General features: G+C 35.0%; 1 protein-coding gene across 3 annotated transcripts in view; it reads right to left on the bottom strand.

Annotated features, from left to right (window-relative positions):
- The window catches only part of ESF1 (ESF1 nucleolar pre-rRNA processing protein homolog), a 58,335-nt gene that overhangs the window by 30,343 nt on the left and 5,033 nt on the right, over positions 1-22,959 (bottom strand). The window contains exons 3-9 of one of the 3 annotated variants that reach the window (XM_046679064.1): positions 21,627-22,021; positions 20,915-21,028; positions 18,446-18,546; positions 17,316-17,468; positions 15,041-15,155; positions 13,198-13,345; positions 7,988-8,149 (exon numbers count right to left, since the gene is read on the bottom strand). In XM_046679064.1, the coding sequence (XP_046535020.1) occupies positions 7,988-8,149; positions 13,198-13,345; positions 15,041-15,155; positions 17,316-17,468; positions 18,446-18,546; positions 20,915-21,028; positions 21,627-22,021 (1,188 nt within the window). The remainder of the gene's footprint in view (positions 1-7,987; positions 8,150-13,197; positions 13,346-15,040; positions 15,156-17,315; positions 17,469-18,445; positions 18,547-20,914; positions 21,029-21,626; positions 22,022-22,959) is intronic. The other 2 variants (XM_046679065.1, XM_046679066.1) reach the window with 2 other exon arrangements.

The following is a 22,959-nucleotide window of genomic DNA, read 5'->3' as shown; positions in this document are numbered from 1 at the left end:
GTACCAAACATTCCCATTTCCCATCCTTCCAACAATGAAGCCCTTCTAGATATTAGTCAGTAATAGTCCGTCATTAATAGTCGTTAACAAAATCCTCTTTATTCATTCACCCGCTAATATGAGTCTCACTGAAACCCGGTTCTCCTCTGGGGACACTGCTTCCCCTGACTCCCTTTTAGGTGGCAAATTTTTCTCTCCCATAGTCTGTCCTTGCTACTCACTGCTAACTCCAGTTCTCTAGCTGGCCCTCCTCCCAAAAGCCCCCAACTTTGAATATCATGTTATCAGACTATAAGACCTACTAGCCCTCCTTATTGCAGACATCTAATGACTGTAGTCTTTCCCATGATTTCTTGAACAGCTAAGCTCTTGGCTCACTGCCATCCACTCCAATACTAGCCATGTTATTATTCTTGGTGATTTCAACATTCATACAGATGACCCTTCCAATACCCTGGGCCACACCATTCACTGACCTCCTCTTCTCCAACCATTCTGTACTCCACCTCACTCCCAGGATCATAACTAGATCATGCCATTACCAAAAACTGCAATCCCACTATAATCTTAATTTCAAGTATCCCACTCTTCAGCCGTTAGCTCCAATCTTTCCATTTTATTCTCTCTAGTGCCCTAAGGCTAAGAATTCTTCTGTCTCAATCCATTACAATCCATCAATACTCTCACCTTTTCCCCATCCCCTACACTCAACATACTCTCATTTCCCTTCTAATCCAACAGAGATACCATGGTCCATCATTACGATCACTCCCTTGCATATAACCTCAATCCCCTTGCCCCTCTCTTGCTTTGTCATACTTGGTTTGACAAATCTAGTTTGGTTTAATCCAGCTGTCTCCTTACTCCATGCTTGCACCACACCAAAAAATGCGGCTAAAGAAAAACATAATTATATTGAGTCATCTCACTTTACATAACCATGAACTTCAACTGCACCCTTACTGTTGCTCAGAAATACTCTTAAATTTCCCTCTTCCCCACTCTCTTAGATGACTATTTTCTATCTTCCCTTTTTTCAAACTTCTACCTCCTCCTTTCTCCCTACTCTCCGCTGATGACCTTTCTTCCTATTTCACTAGGAAAATACAAGCAAATAGAAGACCACCACAGGCTCCTACCATCATTTCTACCCTTTAGCCTCTGTGACCATATTCTTTGCCTTCTTCTCTCCTGTTACAAAGGATGAAATGTCCATGCACATCTACCAAATGCCAGTTCCTCCACTTGTGCAAAAATATTCCAACTCCTTCTGCCTACTTTAGAACGTCGTTCTCTGCTTCATCATTTTTTCTTGTCTCTGGTGGATCATTCCCAGAAGTATATAGCATGCTCTTTCCCCATGCGAAAGAAAAATGCTCTCTTGATCTCACTTGCCCCTCCAGTTTCTTTCTTATTCCTCTGTGACCCATTATAGGAAAACTCCCCAAGATTTGTCAATCCATGAGTCCACAGTAACTTTAAAAAGGGGTGGGGAGGGAGCTCTACTAGCACTAGTTAGAATACTAACTAATAAATGTAGAAGGAATGATAGAAACAGAAAATCAGCATTTTGCAACCAACAGTATAATAACTGACTCAAGTAAGGATCATCAATGAATGCTAACACCACCAAGTAAAATGCTAGGGAATAGGATATTCACATACCTCACAAATTCTTACCAACTACACAGGAAAAAATGTGCCTTTACAATGGAAAAATCAGTTGGACACCACCTAAACTGAGTAATCCAAGTTAACAGTATAAATAATGGGACAAATTGACATTATGTCCCTCCTGATGTGAGGCAATGGGAAGTATACAACATCTTTTATGGAGAATTCTTGCTAAAAACTTTTTAATTGAATTAATTGTGAGGAAACAATCAGACAATCCAGACTGTGGGTATTCTCAAAGCCAACTATTGTAGACACTTTAAAACTGATTGATCCTGGATCAAGAAAAAATTATAAAGACTATTATTGGAACGAGTGAAAAATTTGACTATTATGGTATCAATATTAAATTCCCTTAGTGTGATAATGGCATTGTGCATACGCAGAAGAATGTCTTTGTTTTTGGAAGTTACATATTGAAGTATTTTTAGGGATGAAGTGTCATGACGCCTACAACTTTATAATAGTCAAATATTTTAAAAAAGAAGTTGTCTGTACTTGCTATCTCCAATTCCACTCTTCATTCTCTTGAACCTGCATTGACTTCATTCTCTCTATTCCACCAAAACTGTTCAATATCTCTGATGATCTTCACATTGCTAAATCCAATGGTCATTCTTAGTTTGTATTTTACTGACCCATCTTCTCACTGAAATGCTTTCTTTACTTGGCTGTCCGGACTTTTTTGCCCAGCTGCCTTTGGATGGTCCCTACTCACCACCTCAACCTCTAAATGCTGGAGTGCTCCAGGCATCAGTTTATTTTTATTTTTTTTATTTTTAAAGATTTTATTTTTTCCCTTTTTCTCCCCAAAGCCCCCCGGTACATAGTTGTATATTCTTTGTTGTGGGTCCTTCTAGTTGTGGCATGTGGGATGCTGCCTCAGCGTGGTTTGATGAGCAGTGCCATGTCTGCGCCCAGGATTCGAACCAACGAAACACTGGGCCGCCTGCAGCAGAGCGCGCGAACTTAACCACTCAGCCACGAGGCTAGCCCCCAGGCATCAGTTTTTGAACCTCTTTTCTTCTCTACCTATACTCGCTCCCTTGGTGTTCTTCATTTTCAGAGATCTATGCAAAGAAGATGCCCAAATTTCTCTCTCCAGACCTGATCTCTTCCCTGAACTCTAAACTGTCTATTTTGATATTTAATAGGCATCTTAAAATTATGTGACCAAAACAGCATTTTTCAGGTTCCCTTGCAAACCTGTTTCACCCACAAACTTCATTATATCACGATTACTGCAATTGCCTCTTGTCTGATCTCCCCAATTTTATCCTTGCCTCCTCCCACTTTAATCTACTCTCAAGACAGCAGCCAGAGTGATCCTGTTAAAAATAAGTCAGATCTTATTGCTTTTCAGGTCAAACTCTCCAATGGCTTCTCATCTCACTCAGAGAAGTTGAAGTCCTTAAGATGGCCTATAAGACCTCATGATCTGGCCCAATGTTACCTCTCTGACCTCATCTATTATTTTTTCCTCCACTCACTCACTCCAGTCATGCTGTTCTCCTTGCTATTCTTCAAACACAACAGATAACCTAGAGTTTCAAGGCCACTCATTTGCTATTTCCTCTTCTCTCACACTCTTATCTGCATGGCTCACTCCCTGACCTCTACTAGTCTCTGCTCAAATATTTTTCTTAATAGAGACTCAGCTGTCTCCCCTTCACCAGAATATAAGATTTATGAGGTCAAGGACATGTATGTTTTGTTCACATAGTGTCTAGAATAGTTCCTGGCTTATAGTTGGTTCTCGGTAAGTATGTGAAAGAAAGCTGGAGTACTGAGGATGGTGAGTAGAAAAAAGACCAGATATCCTTTTCACCAGCATCTATTAAACCAGAGATAAAAGAAGAAAGAAAATAAAATAAATAGATAAATAAAAGAAAAAGAGGACTTTTATCATATCTAATCTCTTTAAGACTATGAACAAGGAAATGTCATTTTTTGCTCATATTCTGGATGGAATTTCAAAGATAGTATTTATATACAGCTTGCATTATCTACAACAAAAAATTATTACATAGATTAAACTATTAATATAGGGGAGGTTATTTAATATGTAAGAGATAAAACTGATTATGCCTCATTTATACATATATTAAAAGATTCCCTAATAAAGTACATTCATTGATGAAAGTCCAATATGCTAATTATATGCATCACCTTATCTACTCTCCAAAGTGAGTCAGCCAGGATTATCTTTTTAGCAACACACTGAGATGGGAAATATTACTCCACATACATCAAAATAATGAATTACAATTTTCTTTAGAAATCTTATAATTTAACATTTTAACTTATTATTAATGAGGTTGTATTATCACATTTCCACAAGGAACTAGAATATCAATAGAAAGAGTAGTTCATTCTAGTTGTTACACCCATATACCTGTTATCTGTCCTTAATACCTTACCCTTAAGTAATTAAACTCCTGATGTTACTATACAGTATAATCCAATGTAAAATGACAGGAAGTTTAAATAGTCTAAACTAAAATTTCTTTTAAAAGGCAACCAAACCAAACCATACTCCAACAAGTGTTAGTGATTAAGACTACTTATGTTTCTGAAGAGCTTGATATTTGGAAATTCAAGACACAGAGAAACTGATGAATGATATCATATAATCTCCTGCTGACCCTCTGTGGTTTACTGAAGTATAACATCACAAGAGTCCTGAGGTTCAGGGTAATTTTTACTGGGAACACACATTTCTTAAGACACAAATCCACTGAAATACACATATGGCATGAATAGTACTCTGGCTTATAAGGTCCCTTTATAAATATTTCAAATTCAGCAAGAAAGGTAGTATTAGTCCCACTTTCAAAATGAGTAACTGAGGTCCTGAAAGATTAGCTCATTTATTTCATTTAACATGTCTAGCATGTAAAAGCTCCTTTACATTTATACATACCCACAGCCCCCCGTGTGCACTCATACGCATATACTTACCACGGATTCACAGTAACCAATACCCCACCTGAGGCCTTCAAAAATACTATGGTTAAAGACCTTTAAAAATGTATTATACATCAGAATACCAATTTTCATCCATTCAATTAACAGTAAAAAATACAGCCCAATGTTGATGATAATTCCATAAAACTGCCATTTTTACTCACTGTTGAAGGCATTATAAGTTGGTACAACCGTTTGGAAAGCAATTTGGCAATAATCTCAAGACACAAAAATGGTTCGTGCCCTTTCCTAGTAATTCCATTTCTGGAAAGTTATCCTATAAAAATAATTTAAAATATGGAAAAAGCTATAGATTATTTATAACATTCTAGATGCTTGGCATCTGAGATTTAACATTTGAGGTTTTGACACTGGTAGTTTTAACAGCTTGTAAGAGAACCACAGGTTGATCCACAGCATATGTAAAGTGCTATGTGAATGGGGAAGTCACATAACTGACTAGTGACTGAGCCTGACTGCCAGTATAAGCTTCTCTTTGTGGTCTGACTGCTCTCTACTAGTTCTAACATGTATAGAAATATTGCTAAAATAGGGAGGAGGGGGACATCTTTGTGAAAAATTGTTTTTAAAAGTAAAAGGTGCTAAAATAGCAAGCCAATTACTTGCCTGGTGATGAAAGTGAAGAGATCCAAAAAAATACTGATATTCGTGGGTTTGGGATCAGTAATGGCCTTAGGTCACATTTCTTTCCAACGCCACAGGTCTACTGTGGTCAAAGACTAGAAATATGATTAAATATTCAACAATAGAGAAACAATAAGTTAAACCATTATCTACCTAATCGCTCAGTGGCTGAACTGGGGTAGTGGAATTACAGATGATAATTTTTCATCTTACATTTCTAAAATATTTTATGTTACATTAATATTGCATCAAAAAATTACAAAGTCAAGATAAAAATCTACTGCTAAATAGAAGAGGGAATAGTTCCCAATTCACTTCATGAGGTTAGCATTACCCTGATAACAAAAACCAAAGATACCGCAAGAAACAAAAACTATAGACAAATATTCCTCACTAATACAGGTGCAAAAATCTTTAAAAAACAATACTAAATTGAGTCTAGGAATATATAAAAAGGATAATACACCATGACCAAGTGAGGTTTATTCCAGGAAAACTGTATTGCTTCCAGTTATAGACAGAAGTATAAATACCACTTTTTGGTATTTGCTCTACATAGCTGTATTAATAAAGACAAAGCTTAGATCTGGTCCACTCAATTTAACTCCGAAATATTTGCTATAAAACTTCTCAATCAAGTTTATTTTAAAGCTGCTTTCTCAGTTAACTGAATACCTCAATTTGAAATACATTTATTTAAAATATCTTCACTCAAGCTCACTCTAAGATTAGAATTAAGCTACAATTATAACATATTTGACTTAAAAGATAGAATTCAACATTCCTTGGAATCATAAAGCCAAGGACCTTAAGCAAAAAATTCCTTCACAAACATCCCCAAGTGGTATGGTTATATCGTCTTATTGTGAAATGTACTGATAAAGAGGCTCAACTTAAAGTCGCCTTTGTGCTCTTTTGCTGAATAATTCTAACAATATAGAGAATTTTTCTTTATATTATGTTGAAATCTACTTTCCTTCAACTTCTATCCACTGGCAAAAGCACTGACTGCTGAGGTAATAAAAGCAATTCAGTCTTCATTTATGTATTCATCCTGCAAGTACTTGCTTTTTTTTTTTTTTGGCTAAGGATGATTTGCCCTGAGCTAACATCTGTTGCCAATCTTTCTCATTTTGTATGTGAGCTGCCACCATTGCATGGACACTGACAGGAGTGGTGTAGGTCTGTGCCCAGGAACCAAACCTGGGCTGCAGAAGCTGAGCATGCTAAACTTAACCACTAGACCACCAGGGCTGGCCCCATCCTGCAAGTACTAGAAAATAACTGTTAAGTCACTTTTTAGACTTTTCCTCTCCAGGTTAAATTAACTGAGTTCTCCCAACCACTGCTCATATGATAATGCTACAAAACTTCATTTTTTCTTACCACCACTTCCTGCAAAAGCCAAACATTTAAAACAAATGGGTTATAACACCACCACATTCCTGTAGGAATAAGCAAGAGATGTGTCCATTCTAGTAAATTTACTAAAGTAGTCAATCAATTCTCCAATACCAAAATATGCCAGTTTTCTTTCCCCCAAAAAACTACCTATGCAAACAAACGTTTTATTCCCAGTGCAAAAACATACTAGTTGTAAGAAACAGAAATAACTGAATACAGAACACTTACTTTTTAAGGCAATAGTATTCCTACAAGTTGTTAGTACTCTTTCATCTAGAGACTAATTGAGGCTAAAGAACTGAATCCTTGTCAAAAATTATGCCTAGCTTTAAAAGATATATATGTATGTAAACAGCAGCGATCTGCAAATACAGTATTGGTTGAAAACGTACATGCTGATTTGCCCAGGATTGTTGGAAAACTGCACATGCTAGAAAACAATCCTCATTTATCCTAGCTTTTATCCATCTAGCTTTGATACAGTTTTAATTAGTATTGTACCACTCTAAAAAAATTGCTGAACCCTTCAGTTATAAAAATCACTTACTAGTCTACTACTTCTTTGACTATTCACAGCAAAATTGAGATGGAAAACTATGTTACATATTTTGAGTTAGTAAAACCTCACTAATTAAAGTCTAGTAGGAGTTATGTGAGAAAAGTCTACTTATGAATTACATATCTTGAAAAGTTTAATGATTTTAGAACACATGGTGCCTGGATTCAAGTTTCTAATATCCTGAGAATACTGGAATCGAACCTAGGAAAGGCCTACTTTCATAAATGAACAGGAATAATTTGCAGTTAATAAATCAAAGAAATCTATTAAGAATAAGCTGGCAAGAGTCTAACCCACTAGTCCCTAAGTGAATTAAATGATGTGTGCAAATACCATGTTAACTTCCTCACCAAAACATTCCTGGAAAATAAGTTTTTTTTTTGGTGAGGAAGATTGGCCCTGAGCTAAGATCTGTTGCCAGTCTTCCTTTTTGCTTGAGGAAGATTCTTCCTGAGCTACCATCTGTGCCAATCTTTCTCTACTTTGTATGTGGGACCCTGCCACAGCATGGCTTGATGAGCAGTGCGTAGCTCCACGCCTGCAATCTGAACCCACGAACCCTGGGCCACCCAAGTGGAGTGTGCAAACTTAACCATTACACCACTGGGGCCGTCCCCAAGATTTTTTGTTTATTTTTCCAAACAAGAATTAATCTTCTTTTCCTTCACATCTAAAACACACTCAACACCCTGAAATGAAGAAAAACAAACAAACATTTAGTTAGTTTCTAATTCTTACCTGGAACCCACTTAATTTCCATTTCCATATCATTTTCTTTGCCTTTCTTCTCCTTTTCTTGAATAACTTGCAAGAGCTGCCTATATTTAGCAATTTGTTCTTCATCATCCTTCTGACTTTTCTTTGTTTTCCCATCTTCTTCTACATTGACTCCAACATTGTCTGACCAAAAAATCAATTTCACTTAATACACAGAAATAATTCACTTGTAACTCTAGTATTTAAATCTCACAGTCACTACACAGCACCCTTCCAAAAGCTGCTGTCAGACATAATGCAACAATAGAATATCAAACTCAGACTTAAACTTCTTAATTTCTCTTTTCATTAAAATTTACATTTCAAAATAATTCGGTAGTCATATAACATCCTTGATTTCTCTTCCTTATAAGCAAGACAGCAGGGATGGCATTTTACTCCTCTTTATGTCTTCTACCATTCAGCACAGTGGATTTAAAATTTATGGTTCATAAAAGGAAGCTGAATATTATTGGGATGTATTTGGTACATGGACTTAGCTGTTTATGCTGAAGAAACAGATAAAGGAAGTTACTTGTAATTTGTAACAAGGAATAATGAATCTTTTTCATTTGATGGTGGGCACACATGCTTATTCTCAGGATCTCATTAATATATTAAGAATAAAAATGAATAAAGCAGAAGTTAATTCAATTAATTTCCCCATGTGGAAAAATATTCATATTTCCATTTCCTAATTTTATAAAAATAATTAAAGTATAAATGAACAGAATAAAATTCATGGGCAACAAACACCAAAGAAAACTAATATGTGAGAAGTTTGTTTGCTTTATACTTCCACTATAATTCTCCAAGTCAAAAACATAAATTAAGAACGCGAGTTTTAATGCAAACCACACAGACTTACTGAACTGACTAAATGTCCCCAGTAAAGGGAAATTTAGAAGCAGCATAATGAAGACCTTCTCTTTCATGAGCTATGGCTAACTGGTCACTAAAAATGTCTAACATTATTAAGCATTTAGCTGTGAAACATCAATGTTAACAGATTGTCCTTACATCTCAAAAAAGGTGATACAGAAAAAAATGGTTAAGTAAATGTTTTTATAGTTTTTTTCCTAAATGAATGAACAATAGTCCAGGACATTCTTTCCATCCTATCACACTTTTACATTTTCATTCAAACAGCTGAATTTCATTTTTTTCCTGTTTGTGCTTTGTGCCACAATAATAATGTTGGATGGAATTCTGTCATGTATCCCGTAATTCAATGGATAAAACATCAGGAACACATTAACAAAATGGCAACGTATTTCTTTCTATTAAAAGCTTACTTCTGAAAACATAATTAGAAGCAAGCTCCTTCCAGGTTGAAATTTTAGTGGTAAGTCTCTGATGGCCTACTTTAAATTGATTTTTTCCAGTACTAAAATTTTACTTTGTGAAGCTCTGAAATGTGGGATAACTCATGTAGGTCTGTTTTTTCACAATTCAAGGACAAGAGTTTGTGAAAGCTTTGGCACTATATAAGGATTGAAAAAAAAATTATAACAGTAAGAAGCCCTGCTATGATCTTTTATAAATGACACCAGGAACATCTAGTAACTCTAAGGCATTCAAATATACTAATGTATCTATCAGAGGTACTAAATTACACATTAAGGTAAGCTTGCAGTCAATTAAAATATTGAAGAAAAATGCATGCTTTTAAAAACTTAACAGTAGTATATTTCAAACAAAAGTCACTAATTCTTAAAGTCTTAGAAATAAAAATATATAATATCAGGTAGTTTGCCAAGCACTTTATGAAATTATCTCAATCTTTCCAACCGTGAGCCAGGTCCTATTATGAGCCTCATTTTATAGCTATGGAAAGAAGGGCATGGGGGCTAAGGAAACTTAACCTATGTAACTTCACTAGGAGGTGACATCAGGATTTGAAAGTAGGAGACCCCAAGATCTTAACAAGAATATATTGATAAATTAATACTTATTTTTTCATAATATTAGCTGCCCAAATGTCAATAATGTCATTTTAAAATCCAGTTTAGTTCTCCCAAACCAATGAAAGAAACTTATTTGAAAAATGTGTACCCAATCTTCACAAGTATACATTGAATGTTCTTTTTTCCTTTATCTTAGAGCTGTTAGTGAAGAAAAAGTACCTAGAATTTTCAGAAAAGTGCTAAATGACCATAAAGGCATATGAACAAAAGGAAAAGGTAGATAAGATAGTATATCTATGGGGGAAAAGACATAAAGGTTATTTGAAAAAGGACTTGACTGTTCTGTGTACACTAGAAATAAAGTAGTCACTCAATTGTTTGGAATGCCAAAAAAGTTAACAAGCAACAGCCCAGTGAGGCCTTAAAAAAATGTGAAGGCTTTTGTGCCCAACATAACTACCATTGCAGATCATACACTTTTTCAGACTATTAAATATCTAAGAAATTATGTGGTTTTATTACTATTAGATGTCTGAACAAAGAAACTAGAATGATTAAACATGATTTTCCATTCCACAGTTCAAGAGTAGTACTTCATGAAAAACTCAGAAAAACGAAGCAGTGTCTTCAGTAGTCTAAAAGAAATGGTGATAGACCAACCACAGGATCTATAAGAGTTAAGACTTAATGGTCTTTGATAATACTGAAGAAGCACTTAAGGACTTATTTAATTTGACATTCAGTTTATAAAAACAATACATATGCAAAAGGAAAACCAAAAGGATAGCTATAAAAAATGTTAAGCTACAAGTAAAAGTCAGACTATCCATTGCTCTTAAATTAAAATGCTTATATCTATGTTTCACATTTATGGTTCTTCATTTGCTGTCAGCACTAAACCTCTTACTCAGAATTTCACGTAACTGGGAATTCTTCTATTAGATGTGAAGATATCAGGGAGACAGTATCAACTGAACATACAATTATAATCAAGTAACCAAATTTCCAAATACAGCCAGATACAGTATAGGGGAAAAAAGATGTTTTGGCTCTCTTTTTAAAAAATGAGTTATTTTAAGCAAACAGCATAAATGATTTTAAAATATACCACTGATCACTAAAATCATCAAAAACAATTTTTTTAAAATTAAAGATAGTCTAGGAACTTCTCGCTTCCATTAAATGGCAAGCCAGGTACTTCACCAACCCTTTCACTGGACATCAAGTTGGATGAAATATTTTAAAAATCTTTCAAAAAGCTTCAAAGGAGTTTTAAAAAGAAAAAAGAAAAGTTCAAAGAACTGACAAATTAGTGAAGAATTACCAACTCAAAATCAAGGAGAAGGAAGCACCAAAGAGATGACTCTAGCATTCACAACCTATTTTGCCTTGAGAGCATTTATTGATCCACAAATGAAATAGTTGTGAGACTAAACTACAGTTTTGGCAGCCTGGCAGGGCCAAGAGAACAAAAGTTAAAGAACCATAGAGGGGATTTCAACTAGTACCCCTATATTAAGCAGGGACCCAGAGGGATATACTCTTAGGGCAAGGGTCAACCAGAAGTAAAATAACCCTCACACAGACTTGTATCAGCCACAAAGTACAGGGAACCTCAAGCCTTAAAACTTAAAGTAATGTGGTCCCAGAATGACCACAGTAAACAAAAGTTCTCCTTTGGTAAGATACTCTCACCTCAAATATCAAACTAGCACACAAACTTAACCAGGCACACAAATAAACAAAAGAGAAATATCTTGTAAAGTAATAGAAATCAACCCAGAACAACCTGAAATACTGAAATTATCAGACATAGACTACAAAAACATGTTTATTCTGTAGAAACAAAAGCAAGCACTCAAAATAGCTGCAAGGAGTAGAAAACTATAAAATGTGATATTGCTGATTTGAAAAATAGCCAAAAAGGACTTTTAGAAGTAAAAAATACAGTAACCAAAATAAAAACTCAGTGGATACATCTATCAGTAGATTCAACACTTCAAAGAAAATTAATGAATTGAAAGATAGGTCACAAAAAAAAATATCCAGAATGCAGCACAGAGACAATAGGTTAAAAATGCCAAATAGTAACATGAAAGTTAGAGTAAAAAAATCTAACATATATTTAATTGGAGTCCCAGAAGGAGAGGGGAGAAGAAATATCTGAACAGAGACTGGATGGGAACATTCCAAAACTGATGAAAGAACCATGGCACAAATTCAAGAAACCCAACAAACTCCAAACACAATAAATAAAGAGACATCTACTCTTAGCTCACAGTAAAACTGCAGAAAGAGAAAAAGGAGAAAACTTTAAAAGCATCAAAAGAATCCAGACAACCTTCAAAAGACTGGAAAAAGTTAGAGTGAACAGCTGACATCTCAAAAACAACGAAGCTAGAAGTCAGCAAAATACTATAATCAATGTGGGAGTGGGGAGGACTGTCCACCTAGAATCTTTTACCAGTGAAAATATGTTCACAAATGAAGGCAAAATAAGGACATTTTTAGACTAAACTAAAACTCAAGAGAATTTGGCACCAGTAGATATTGGAAATTTTCAATGATATACTTAAGGTAGAAGGAAAATGATCCCAGACAGCAGCATGAGATTTACAAAAGAATAAGGAGCAAAAGAATTGGGGAAAATGTGGGTAAATTTAAACAAAAGCAGTATAGAACAGTTATATTAACATCCTGTGGGACTTAAAAAAAAAAGAATTACAATACACAGGATAGCATGAAAGTTGTTTTAAGATTCGTTGTATTGTCTATGAGGGTAAAATGTTAATTATCATTAGATTTTAATAAGTTAAGGATGCAAGTCATAATTTCTAAGATAATCATTAAATGAACAGAAACAGAGTCTACTTCCTAAACTAGTCAAGAACAAAAACAGACTGTAAGAAATATTCAGTCAATCCAAAAGAAGCTCTTAGTTTAAAAAAGGGGTGCAATAAAGCATTTTAGTAGTTTACTAAGAGACTGCATAACTACACGAATTATGACAAGTCTAAAAGGCCAGGCTTTTATTGGTAGGGCAGGGTTTTAAAGAAAATGTTTACAGTTAAAGAAATTCAGGCTAAGAAAATAGTTTTAACTAAAAAAATTTCAATTACTATCTACAGGTGTATATAATACCGTACCTGTGAGTCTGCCTTGCAGACAGTTTACAAATTAGTTTGATATTTCCTTTTAAGCTACTGCCAAAGACATATTTCCAATAACAAGTCTATTTAGGTATCTGAATGCTTACAAACGTAGAACACCAAAGATTAACAGTACCTTTTTGCTCCTCTTCTATCTCCTCTTCATCTTCACTAGAGGAAGCTAAGTAGGCTTGAAAATCCATGTCCAAAAGCTCTTCCTTTTTAAACTTCCTATTGAGTGTTGTAATTCTTTCATGATCAGTCTCATCCCAAGTGATCTCCACCTTTCACCAACGAACAGGAAAAAAACAAAAACGGAAATGTCAGCGACTCAAACTTGTTAAAGAATATTTATTGTTAACTTGGACATTTAACAGCAAGCTAAAAAACGTTGAGACATGCTAAAACAAATAATAAATGACATACTTAATAAAAAGTATTCTAATTGAGGAAAGGGAACCATTTCTATTAACCTGTACTTTCCTCCTCCTAACTCTCTGCTATATGCAACATATTCCATTATTGGGAGGAAAAATTCATCAATGTGTGAATTAATTGTGGTGAAAAGAAATAAAGAAAATGCAGTAGTGAAAAAGCTAACATTATTATGAATCAATGAAAACATGTTTTTCACCTTGAGTTCCAGTTATTTCAAGAAGTCTACAAAGTACGTGAAATCTCTTGATAAAGCTTTCAACATAATCTCAGTGGGGTCTATTTTCCAAAAAAGATTAAGAGCCACTGATGAGAAAGGAATCTATTGGTTGGAAGAACAGTAAACCCCCATGATACAAGAATTCATCTATAACATGATCAGTGTGGTGATTGTCTCCTGTCCTCCAGGAAGCCCCCATTCTCAGAAAGGGTCCTGTTAAAGGTTTTATCTTCATCACAGGGTGGGTCTCACATCCGTATTTTTTTCCTCAGGCTAATCTCCCCATATCAGGACAACAAACTGGGCACCAATTAACAACAGACCCTTAAAGCAGCTGTCACTGTCTTAAAAGTTCCAGCCAGTCACAGGATTCAGCACTATCCCTATTCTGATAATTAAGCCTGAGCTGATGATCACAAAACCACTGCTGGAACTGGGGCAGATGCAGATGATACAGTCAGATCCTAGGAACTTCTGACTGGCTGGCTGGACAGGCTTGCCCTGGCCATTTTTAGTCTTGAAAATAACATGACCCTACTTTACTACATTTTATCTGATTATATCTTTTAGATTTCACTTATTGCATAATGGTGGGGTTTTACTATACTCAGTAACTAATCAAGGCCACACAGTGCCCACCACAGCATGTAGCTGACAGATACAGCAGCTCTCTCTGCCACCAGTCCATCCTTAGAATAGCACAGTGGTTTGTCACAAGAAAGGCAGGGGGAAGCCTGAATGGCTGCTGCAGAATCCAGCTGTGGGGAGAAGGTTTATGGGAGGGAAGAGAAGAGAAAAGGTAGGCAGTTAAGTAACAAACTAATTCAATAGAAATCTTTTGGCTGTTTGTTATTAAGCATTAATGCGACATCTAGTAGTTCTGAATTATTCTACTTCAACTGTTTTTACAATTTTGGATTATATCTGCAGAAAAAATGTGTTCCTATTTTAAATTTCCACTAGTTTTGTTTTAACTGTGATCTGAGGTAATGTTACCTCCTTCTCCCTACTCCCTAGGATATTAATAACTGACATATTACTTATTAAAGAATCTACTCGAATAAGAATGTATGAAAAAGAAGAGAAAAAAGAAACATTTGCAGGTCACAGACTCAGATTTAAAGGCATAACAAAAATCTGAAAATAGGTTCAAACGGATGTGGCAGATAAAATGCAAATACACTTGTGTCTCATTTCTATTTGTACCTGTGCATTAAAATTTTGAATACTTTCCATTTCTAAAGATGCTATAAGTAAATAATACACAAAGGCTTTTCTTAAAGCAACAGAGTCCAGCCACACATTTTTAAAAGTTAAGAAATACCGTTGATGTTCCCATTGCAGCAGATGTGAAATATTTTGGTTTATATGCTGTTAAATCCACTTCTGAGGCTATGTCCTTGGGCTCATCATCAAAAGTAATATCATCTGGTATAAACCTAGGAAACAAAGAAAAAACAAATCTATTTAAACATATGCCACAGTGATAAACAACCAGAGCTTAGATTCTCTTCTAATTAGTTGTAGTTTATACATACATAACATATAAAAGTTTCTGCAGAACACACATGTAGATGAAGTAAACAATGTTAGAAATAACCTTGGAACAAAATTTCCAAAATTCTTAAGCTATAAATCTGTAATTCCACTAACTCTGAGTGAACTACGTGTAGGTAGAAATCCTGCATTAGGAGTCAGTTAATACGAGTCAGGTGCAAACACACATGGGTCCCTCATGTTTCAAAAAGACCTAGACTCTTGACAGCATAGTCACTGGCTTGCTACATGATATTCTGAAGATCAAACAGAATTATTAATGGGTAAGTGTTCTGAATATAAAGTATCATACACAAAGTGTCAATGAAAATAAAGAAAAGCTTAAGGTTGATTCTTCAAGACCAAAAAAATCTTAATACTATCTTACAATTTTTTTCACAAATAAATAGCTGTTAATTGTAAATAAGGCACTGAAATTGTTTGACAATTCTTAGGCATCAGGCTAAGGAATGGGGGAGGGAGGTGAAGTGTTAAATAATCCATGATTATTATGTTCAGGTTTGTAATTTATATAAAAGATTTTATTTCCACACACAAAAAAAGCATATACATATTCTATCAAAACTGACTTTTGGCGGGGGAGGAATGGATAATTAAGTTCATTAAGTCTACATAATCTCCTCCTCCAGCTACACTTTTGCACAGACTTAGTATAAGAAAAATAAATATCTGAGATCAATATCTTTAAATGTTATTAATATGTATGCTTTTATATCTTGGGGCAGATGAAAAAAATTTTCCCTAGATAACTGGGTGGCAGCAGAAAACAATTTTCTTTTCTGATGTTGTGTATGACAAAATAAAACAAGGAATGTAAATTTTTTCCATGGTCATTGATGTTATTTTTTTAGGCACCACCAGAGCTTATTCTAACACCACATGGAAATGTTCCCCAAAAGGAAACAGAAAGAACAAAAGGATCCTGAAAACAACATGTTAACATGAATTCATGTACCCAAAGAGTTAGACATTCTAACAAATGTTTGGTAACTACTATTTAGACATTCAAAAGAAGCACCTCCTATCGAAGTTGTTAACAGAAAAGGAAATAACTTGTCTGATGAGATATGCCCTTCTTGCTATATACTTAAGCATGCTAAAATCTTACCCTAAATTATTAATTTGAAATTTTTATTTTTATTTTTCTACCAGTCAGAATGCCTTTGAAGTATCAAAGCCATAGTTAGCATGAAATGATGAATTTTTTTTTTCTGAAATATTTCATTTTGAGAACAAAGCCTCTAGCAAACCTGGATACAAAGAAGTGATATCTATTGAAAGTGTCACAGTAGAATGGTTTACTGGGTTCAAAAGGACCAGGCTAACGACAAAATGCTATAGTAGTTCAGCTTTCCATTTCTTTAGAGTGGACATTCACAACCATCTAAGGTTTTTCAGCTCTGGGTCAGTGAAGCCTGAGCACTCGGAGAAAATAATGCCCAAGTCTGACGACAATGCAAGCAACATCATCCATTCACTGAGGAGCATTGAGAGCAGCTGTCCCATAGAACTTTCTATGATGATGGCAATGTTCTGTATCTACTCTGTCCAACAAGTACCTAAAACGTGTCTAATTTGACTAAGCAAATGAATTTTAAATTTTTAAAATTTTTAATTGAATGAATTTAAATAGCCAGATGTGACTAATGGCTACTATACTGGACAGCACAGATCTAGAGGTACCAGTTTATTAGCAAATTCCTTTGCCACCATCTCAATGCTTTTTTTAAAGTTACTTCACCTGGTTCCTAGTTCTAAAAGAGCTGCAAAGAAATATCATTACATATAACCCATCATCCTAAAAACATAGTCAATATACTTGAAGAGACATAAATGTGGGTGATTCACACATAATACTTTAGCATTTTCTTAGTCCAGTTTTCTTTTTTAAGAGTGATACTCCACAGGACAAAGTTCACCCAAAAGCAAAAAATCTTCTTTTAAAATATGAAACAACAGAGAGCACTACCAGTTCAAATATTTCACTTCTTATAACCACGCTGTGCTACAAGATTAAATTGGTCAAACACACACTGGCTTACCTTAAATCTATGAACGAACAACTACTTTCAAATTCCAGGCCATCACAATCCTCATAAATTTTACTGGCTGTTTCAAGAGAATCACAGTCCACTACTGCATAATAATACTTCAGTCGTTTGAATTGATAATCTCTCAATTTTTCTCTAGAGGTCCTAAAAGGGGAAAAAACCATTAAGCCTACTTATATGGGGACAGAAATACCTATCTCCCTTTAAAAAACAACCTGGCCTTCATTCTAAACCATCCTTCCTTCATGACTTTGCCTTTATGAACATTAAATACTTAAGCTCAATTTATTATTTTGAAAGGTACAGACTAGGTATTTTGATTGGAATTTGCTATCTAGAAAAGGAGAGTCTAAGAATTACATGTGCTTACCTATATTAATTCTCAGAATTTTTCATTTGTTTTGCTATCATATACAGCCTTCTCAAGTAAAACTGCTGGACACGATCACTATATTATGAAATACGCTAGGAAAGCATTAGCTCTAATTACAAAGAAATTCCTTATTTTGTAAAACGTTTACTCTAAATTCATGTGTTGTCAAGTTTAAATGGTTCTAAGTTTAATTTCACTTAAACACATTACATTCTTTGAGAGTCTTCATCAGCTGTCTTCTGCCACCAATCTATTTAACCATCATTTTTAAGTGCACATATAGCCCCACCTAGTGGCTTAAAAACCACCTTAATTTTTCTTCCTATACTACATTACGATGATAAAGAACTTTCCATCATTCTTTCATTTTTCTATTTAATCCTCAAATAAGAAAAATTATATAATTTGAAGGCAAATAGAGTTTCAATGCCACTTATATGTAAAGCAACATCTCAGAAAAAAGGGAAACTTACTAATTCAGAGCAACAAAGCTGAGACGTCTAAATCAGTTTAACCATGAAATGCTTTTCAAAACTGCAATAATTATTTTTATGTATATAGAAATATACACACAAAATGTTGTTGGAATAGTGTGCCACTTCTGACAGACTTTAATCTGCTTTTCAACCTGTTTTAACCATAAATGGCACACAGTAAACTTCAGTCCTAACTATTAAAGTAACCAGAATTCTGAATTAGTGACATGAACATATGAGGTTTAGTTTTATTTTCTATAGTGACTTAATACCAGTCCTTTTCAGGGGCATCCTCAGGAATACTTAATAACTCTACTGGTCCTTGAACTTGCTCTTCCTTCATCCTCTCCTTTCCAAACTCCGAAGGATATATCTAAAAAATATAAAGATTTATATACAAAAAAATAAGATGAATGTAACTTACACTTTCTTTTTCTTACAATATCCAGACCTGTCAAGGTCAGGAATTTTAAGAATTACAAGTGGACTCAATGAAAAAGGCAAGGATGATTCACTTCTAAACCTACTAGAGGAAGCTAAACCACCTGAGGAATCTCCTTTTAAAAACAGCCATTTTGGCTGGAAAGTAACAGATGTGGAGCTTGGGAACAAAAGGAGAATATCTACTCTATACATCAACTGGAACAAGACGGTTCTGGGATCCAAGGGAAAAATTAAGAAAAGTGAAACAAGATTCTAAGCTCGAGGAACTCAATGTAAACATACACATGAAAAACGACTCAATTAGTTTGCATGAAATATACAAAAATGATTAAAGAAATATATAAAACCTAAGTAATAAAGAACAATTTTCTAATATCCAACTTATCTCTAAGGCATATCATTTACCCAATGCTTTCTTTTAAAGAAATTCTTTAAACAGAAAAGAACTGATGATAATCTTATCACACAAAGTAGATATACTCTTGGTCTAAGAAAAAGGATTCACCATCACCAGAATTTGGTTATTTTTATATTTTGGCTATTTTTGAGAGTCAAAAAATGTAACTGTATTACTTTGCATTGTTTTGATACTACTGGGCTTAATACACATTTGTTAAATAACACATGCTTTGTCGGGTTGTCTGAACTATGTAATCTATCAACTAGCAGATCTGAGTTTTCCTTACAAATTTGAGTTGCACACAGGAAGTTTGGATGTAGAAGTTTTAAATATATATGTAGTCATACCTGTTGATTCTCTTTGTTTCTTTTTCCTCTTTTTTAAGTCTAGAAATTTCTACTAACGCACCCATTTCCTGAAATATGAGATTTAACAAAAACACAATTCTATTTTATTCTGTTTCTGTGGTTTGACTTTTTTTTTTTTTTTTTAAGGAAGATTAGCCCTGAGCTAAGATCTGTGCCCATCTTCCTCTATTTTTATATGTGGGACACCTGCCACAGCATGGCTTGATAGGCAGTGCGTAGGTCTGCGCCCAGGATCTGAACCAGGGAACCCCAGGCCACTGAAGCGGAATGTGTGAACTTAACCACTATGCCATGGGGCTGGCCCTGATTTTTAATTTTTTCCTTTATTTCATGTGGAGTTTATTTTGGGCTATTAGGAGGTGAGGATCTGAACTAAGTTCTCTGTACAAAGACTTGTCCATTTGTCCCAATACTATGTATTCAAGAAGCTTATTTTGATCTAAATTATCATATAAACCCTTCTATTTGCCTATTCCATTCCATCAATTTGTCTCCCTATTTTTACCCAAACTTGTTAACTTTAGTAGCATTATAAAATGTTTAGACATTGTAACTGGTAGGGTGAATCCTTTTAAACTGGTATGATTTCTCAAAAATTTATTAGTCATTCTCACTTGTTTATTTTTTTAGATAATTACTGGTGTCCTTTTTCTTTACTTTCCCTTGAACTGAGATTTTGACTGAAACTACACTAAAACTGTAGAATGACATCTTTAAATATTTAAACAGAAAAATAATAATTTAGAGCTGTTTTAGGCGTTGTACTAAATACTTAATGTAAGCTCCTTTTCATTTAACCCTTACAACTACCCTAGGAAATACTATTTTATATCCACTTGTCAGATGAGAAAAATTTAAGAGATTAATAAAATGCCCAAGATCACATAGCATGTTTCAGAATCAAGATTTGAATGTAGGTCTGTCATATTGCAAAGCCTGGATTCTTAATCAATATGCTGGCCCTATAGAAGGTATCTCAAAATGTATTTAAGTTTTGCAAATTTATCAAGGGTTATAGTTTACTTCATTAGGGTTATATACTTGTTTTGTTTTGTTTTGTTCTCCCCAAAGCCCCACAGTACATAGTTGTATGTTGTAGTTGTGAGTGCCTCTGGTTGTACCTGGGGCACGATGCCTCAGTATGGCCTCATGAGTGCTGCCACGTCCGTGCCGAGGATCCAAACCGGTGAAACCCTGGATTGCTGAAGCAGAGCATGCAAACTTAACCACTTGGCCACGGGGCCAGCCCAATTATATGTTCTTAAGGTAATTTCCAAGGATTTTATATGTTTCTGCTGCTAATAAAAATAGGATTTTTTTCTTAAATCACCAGCCCAATCACCTAATGGTTAAGTTTGGTGAGATCCACTTTGGCGGCCCAGGTTCAGTTCCCAGGCATGGAGCTACACCACTCAGTGCCGGCTGTGTTATGGCAGCAATCCACACACAAAATAGAGGAAGACTGCCACAGATGTTAGCTCAGGGTGAATTTTCCTCACCGAAAAAAAAAAAAAGAAATTAATTCTTACCTTTACAGAAAATATAACACCTCCTTTAGGTTTAAATGAATTGAACAGAGCCAGCAAATCTTTTGCCTTTAATCTATCCCAGTCCATGTTGCAAACTGCTAATCGACGTGTAATCTAAGAAATGAGAGAAATTAAATATTACATGATCTATATTATTCCCAATGCTTGCAAAATAAAGGTACTAAAAATGTAATGCCTTCTTTCCCCTAAATTCTGAAATCATCAATATAGTACTTATCTAAGTGGTTTCAATATGTAAAAGAGAACTTCCAATGAATTACACAATAGTAAAACTGGCAACATATAAGCACTTTCTCTTAGGTTCTTAGTTCTTAAATCAGAACATGATGATACACTGATTTTTAAATACCAAGTTTGTTCAGCTATTTTGCCACCCATGCATGAATATCGAAGTTGAGTATGTTACCCTGTAGAATTTCTAACAGGTGCAAGAGAAACTGAAATATAAACTACCAGCTAAAGCAAGTATTTTCTAAAAATTTCATGTGACTTTTATTTATTTAATCATTTCTTATCTGCTTTGACAGATATCTAATTTATATAGATATATTCCATAGCAAGAAGTTTTAACCAGAACCATCATTCATCAATAAAGCTTTTCCCACTTAATTTAATAACAGCAATCCTGCCATCCACAGAAGGTACTTGTACCACGCTCTTCACAAACAATCGTCTTCATTCAAAAGCTCACCTCATCAGTCCGAGGAGCATCTTTATCTAATTCTCTCCAAGCATGCTCAAAACCAGACTCCTCTGGAAGTAAATCTGTCATATCTTCTTCATCTTCAGAACTAGTTTCTATATTTCCTTTGCCCCTCGCAAGATCAGGGCCACTGTCACTTTCATCACCATCCTCACTATCTTCATCCTCCTCCTCCCCACTTCCAGCATCATCGACATCGTCATCCTCATCAGCTGAAGCTCTATCAATGCCTGTAATTCCATCTTCAGATTCTTCATCACCTCCTGTTTCACTAGCACTTTCTGAATCTTCTTCCAGAGTGTTTTTGTCAAACATTTTACCACCTGTTGAGTTATCATAACTATCAATGTCTCTTGCCATTACGAGTGGAACCACTGAAAAAGGTTAAAGGAAGGAGAAGCAGTCATTCATTGACCAAATACTGAGTGTCTACTATGTACAAAGCATTGAGCTAGGGAAAGGGAAAGGTGATTCCATGCTCTTGATGGGTTCAAAAACAAAAAGAAATTGTTTACTAACTTATGAAACTATGTTCTAACACACCAAAGAGAGAAACACCTAAATTTGTCTGCAGAAAGGTATTTATAATAAGGAAAACTTCACAAAGATATCATGTGACTTGAAACTAAATGAAAAGGAGTCTTGTTAGGAGGAAAAGTAGGAAATGGGCTTTTATTTTAATATCACAAGAGAGTGGGGAGTAATGAAAAATAACTAGCCAGGAGATGTGAAATAGCCCAAAAAAGAGCATTATCATAAGTTCTGTATATGGGGGTCAGAAAAACACTATTGCAATAGTGAAAGAAAGTTACTATGAGGTAAGCACCAGAATTCATTTTTCTTTCCTTCTTTCTTTTTTTTGCTGAGGAAGATTTGCCCTGAGCCAAGATCTGTTGCCAATCTTACTCTTGAGGAAGATTTGCCCTGAGTTAACATCCGTGCCAATCTTCCTCTATTTTGTATGTGGGTTGTTGCCAAAGTACAGCTGCCACCAAGTGGTGTAGGTCTGCACCTGGCAACCAAAACCAGGCTGCTGAAGTGGAGCGTGCTGAACTTAACCACTAGGCCATGGGGTCAGCCTCCCACAATTCACTTTTAAGCAACATGCTCAAAAATAACACCTTGGGGACCTAGCTCCATCAAGTAATGCAATATTTCCCGTGCACCAGTCATTAACCATACTATCTTCATGATTTTTGCATATCACTGATATTTTTCATTAAATTGAATTTTTTTAATTAAAGAAATCAGTTTTAGCTTTGTTCTAAACAATATCCCTGAAGTCACAGATATGATATGGTGGTTACATTTTTTTCTAAGA

This window comes from Equus quagga, chromosome 12, assembly GCF_021613505.1.
Source record: "Equus quagga isolate Etosha38 chromosome 12, UCLA_HA_Equagga_1.0, whole genome shotgun sequence".
Classification (NCBI taxonomy): Eukaryota; Metazoa; Chordata; class Mammalia; order Perissodactyla; family Equidae; genus Equus; species Equus quagga.
This window is presented reverse-complemented; position numbering and strand designations above follow the sequence as displayed.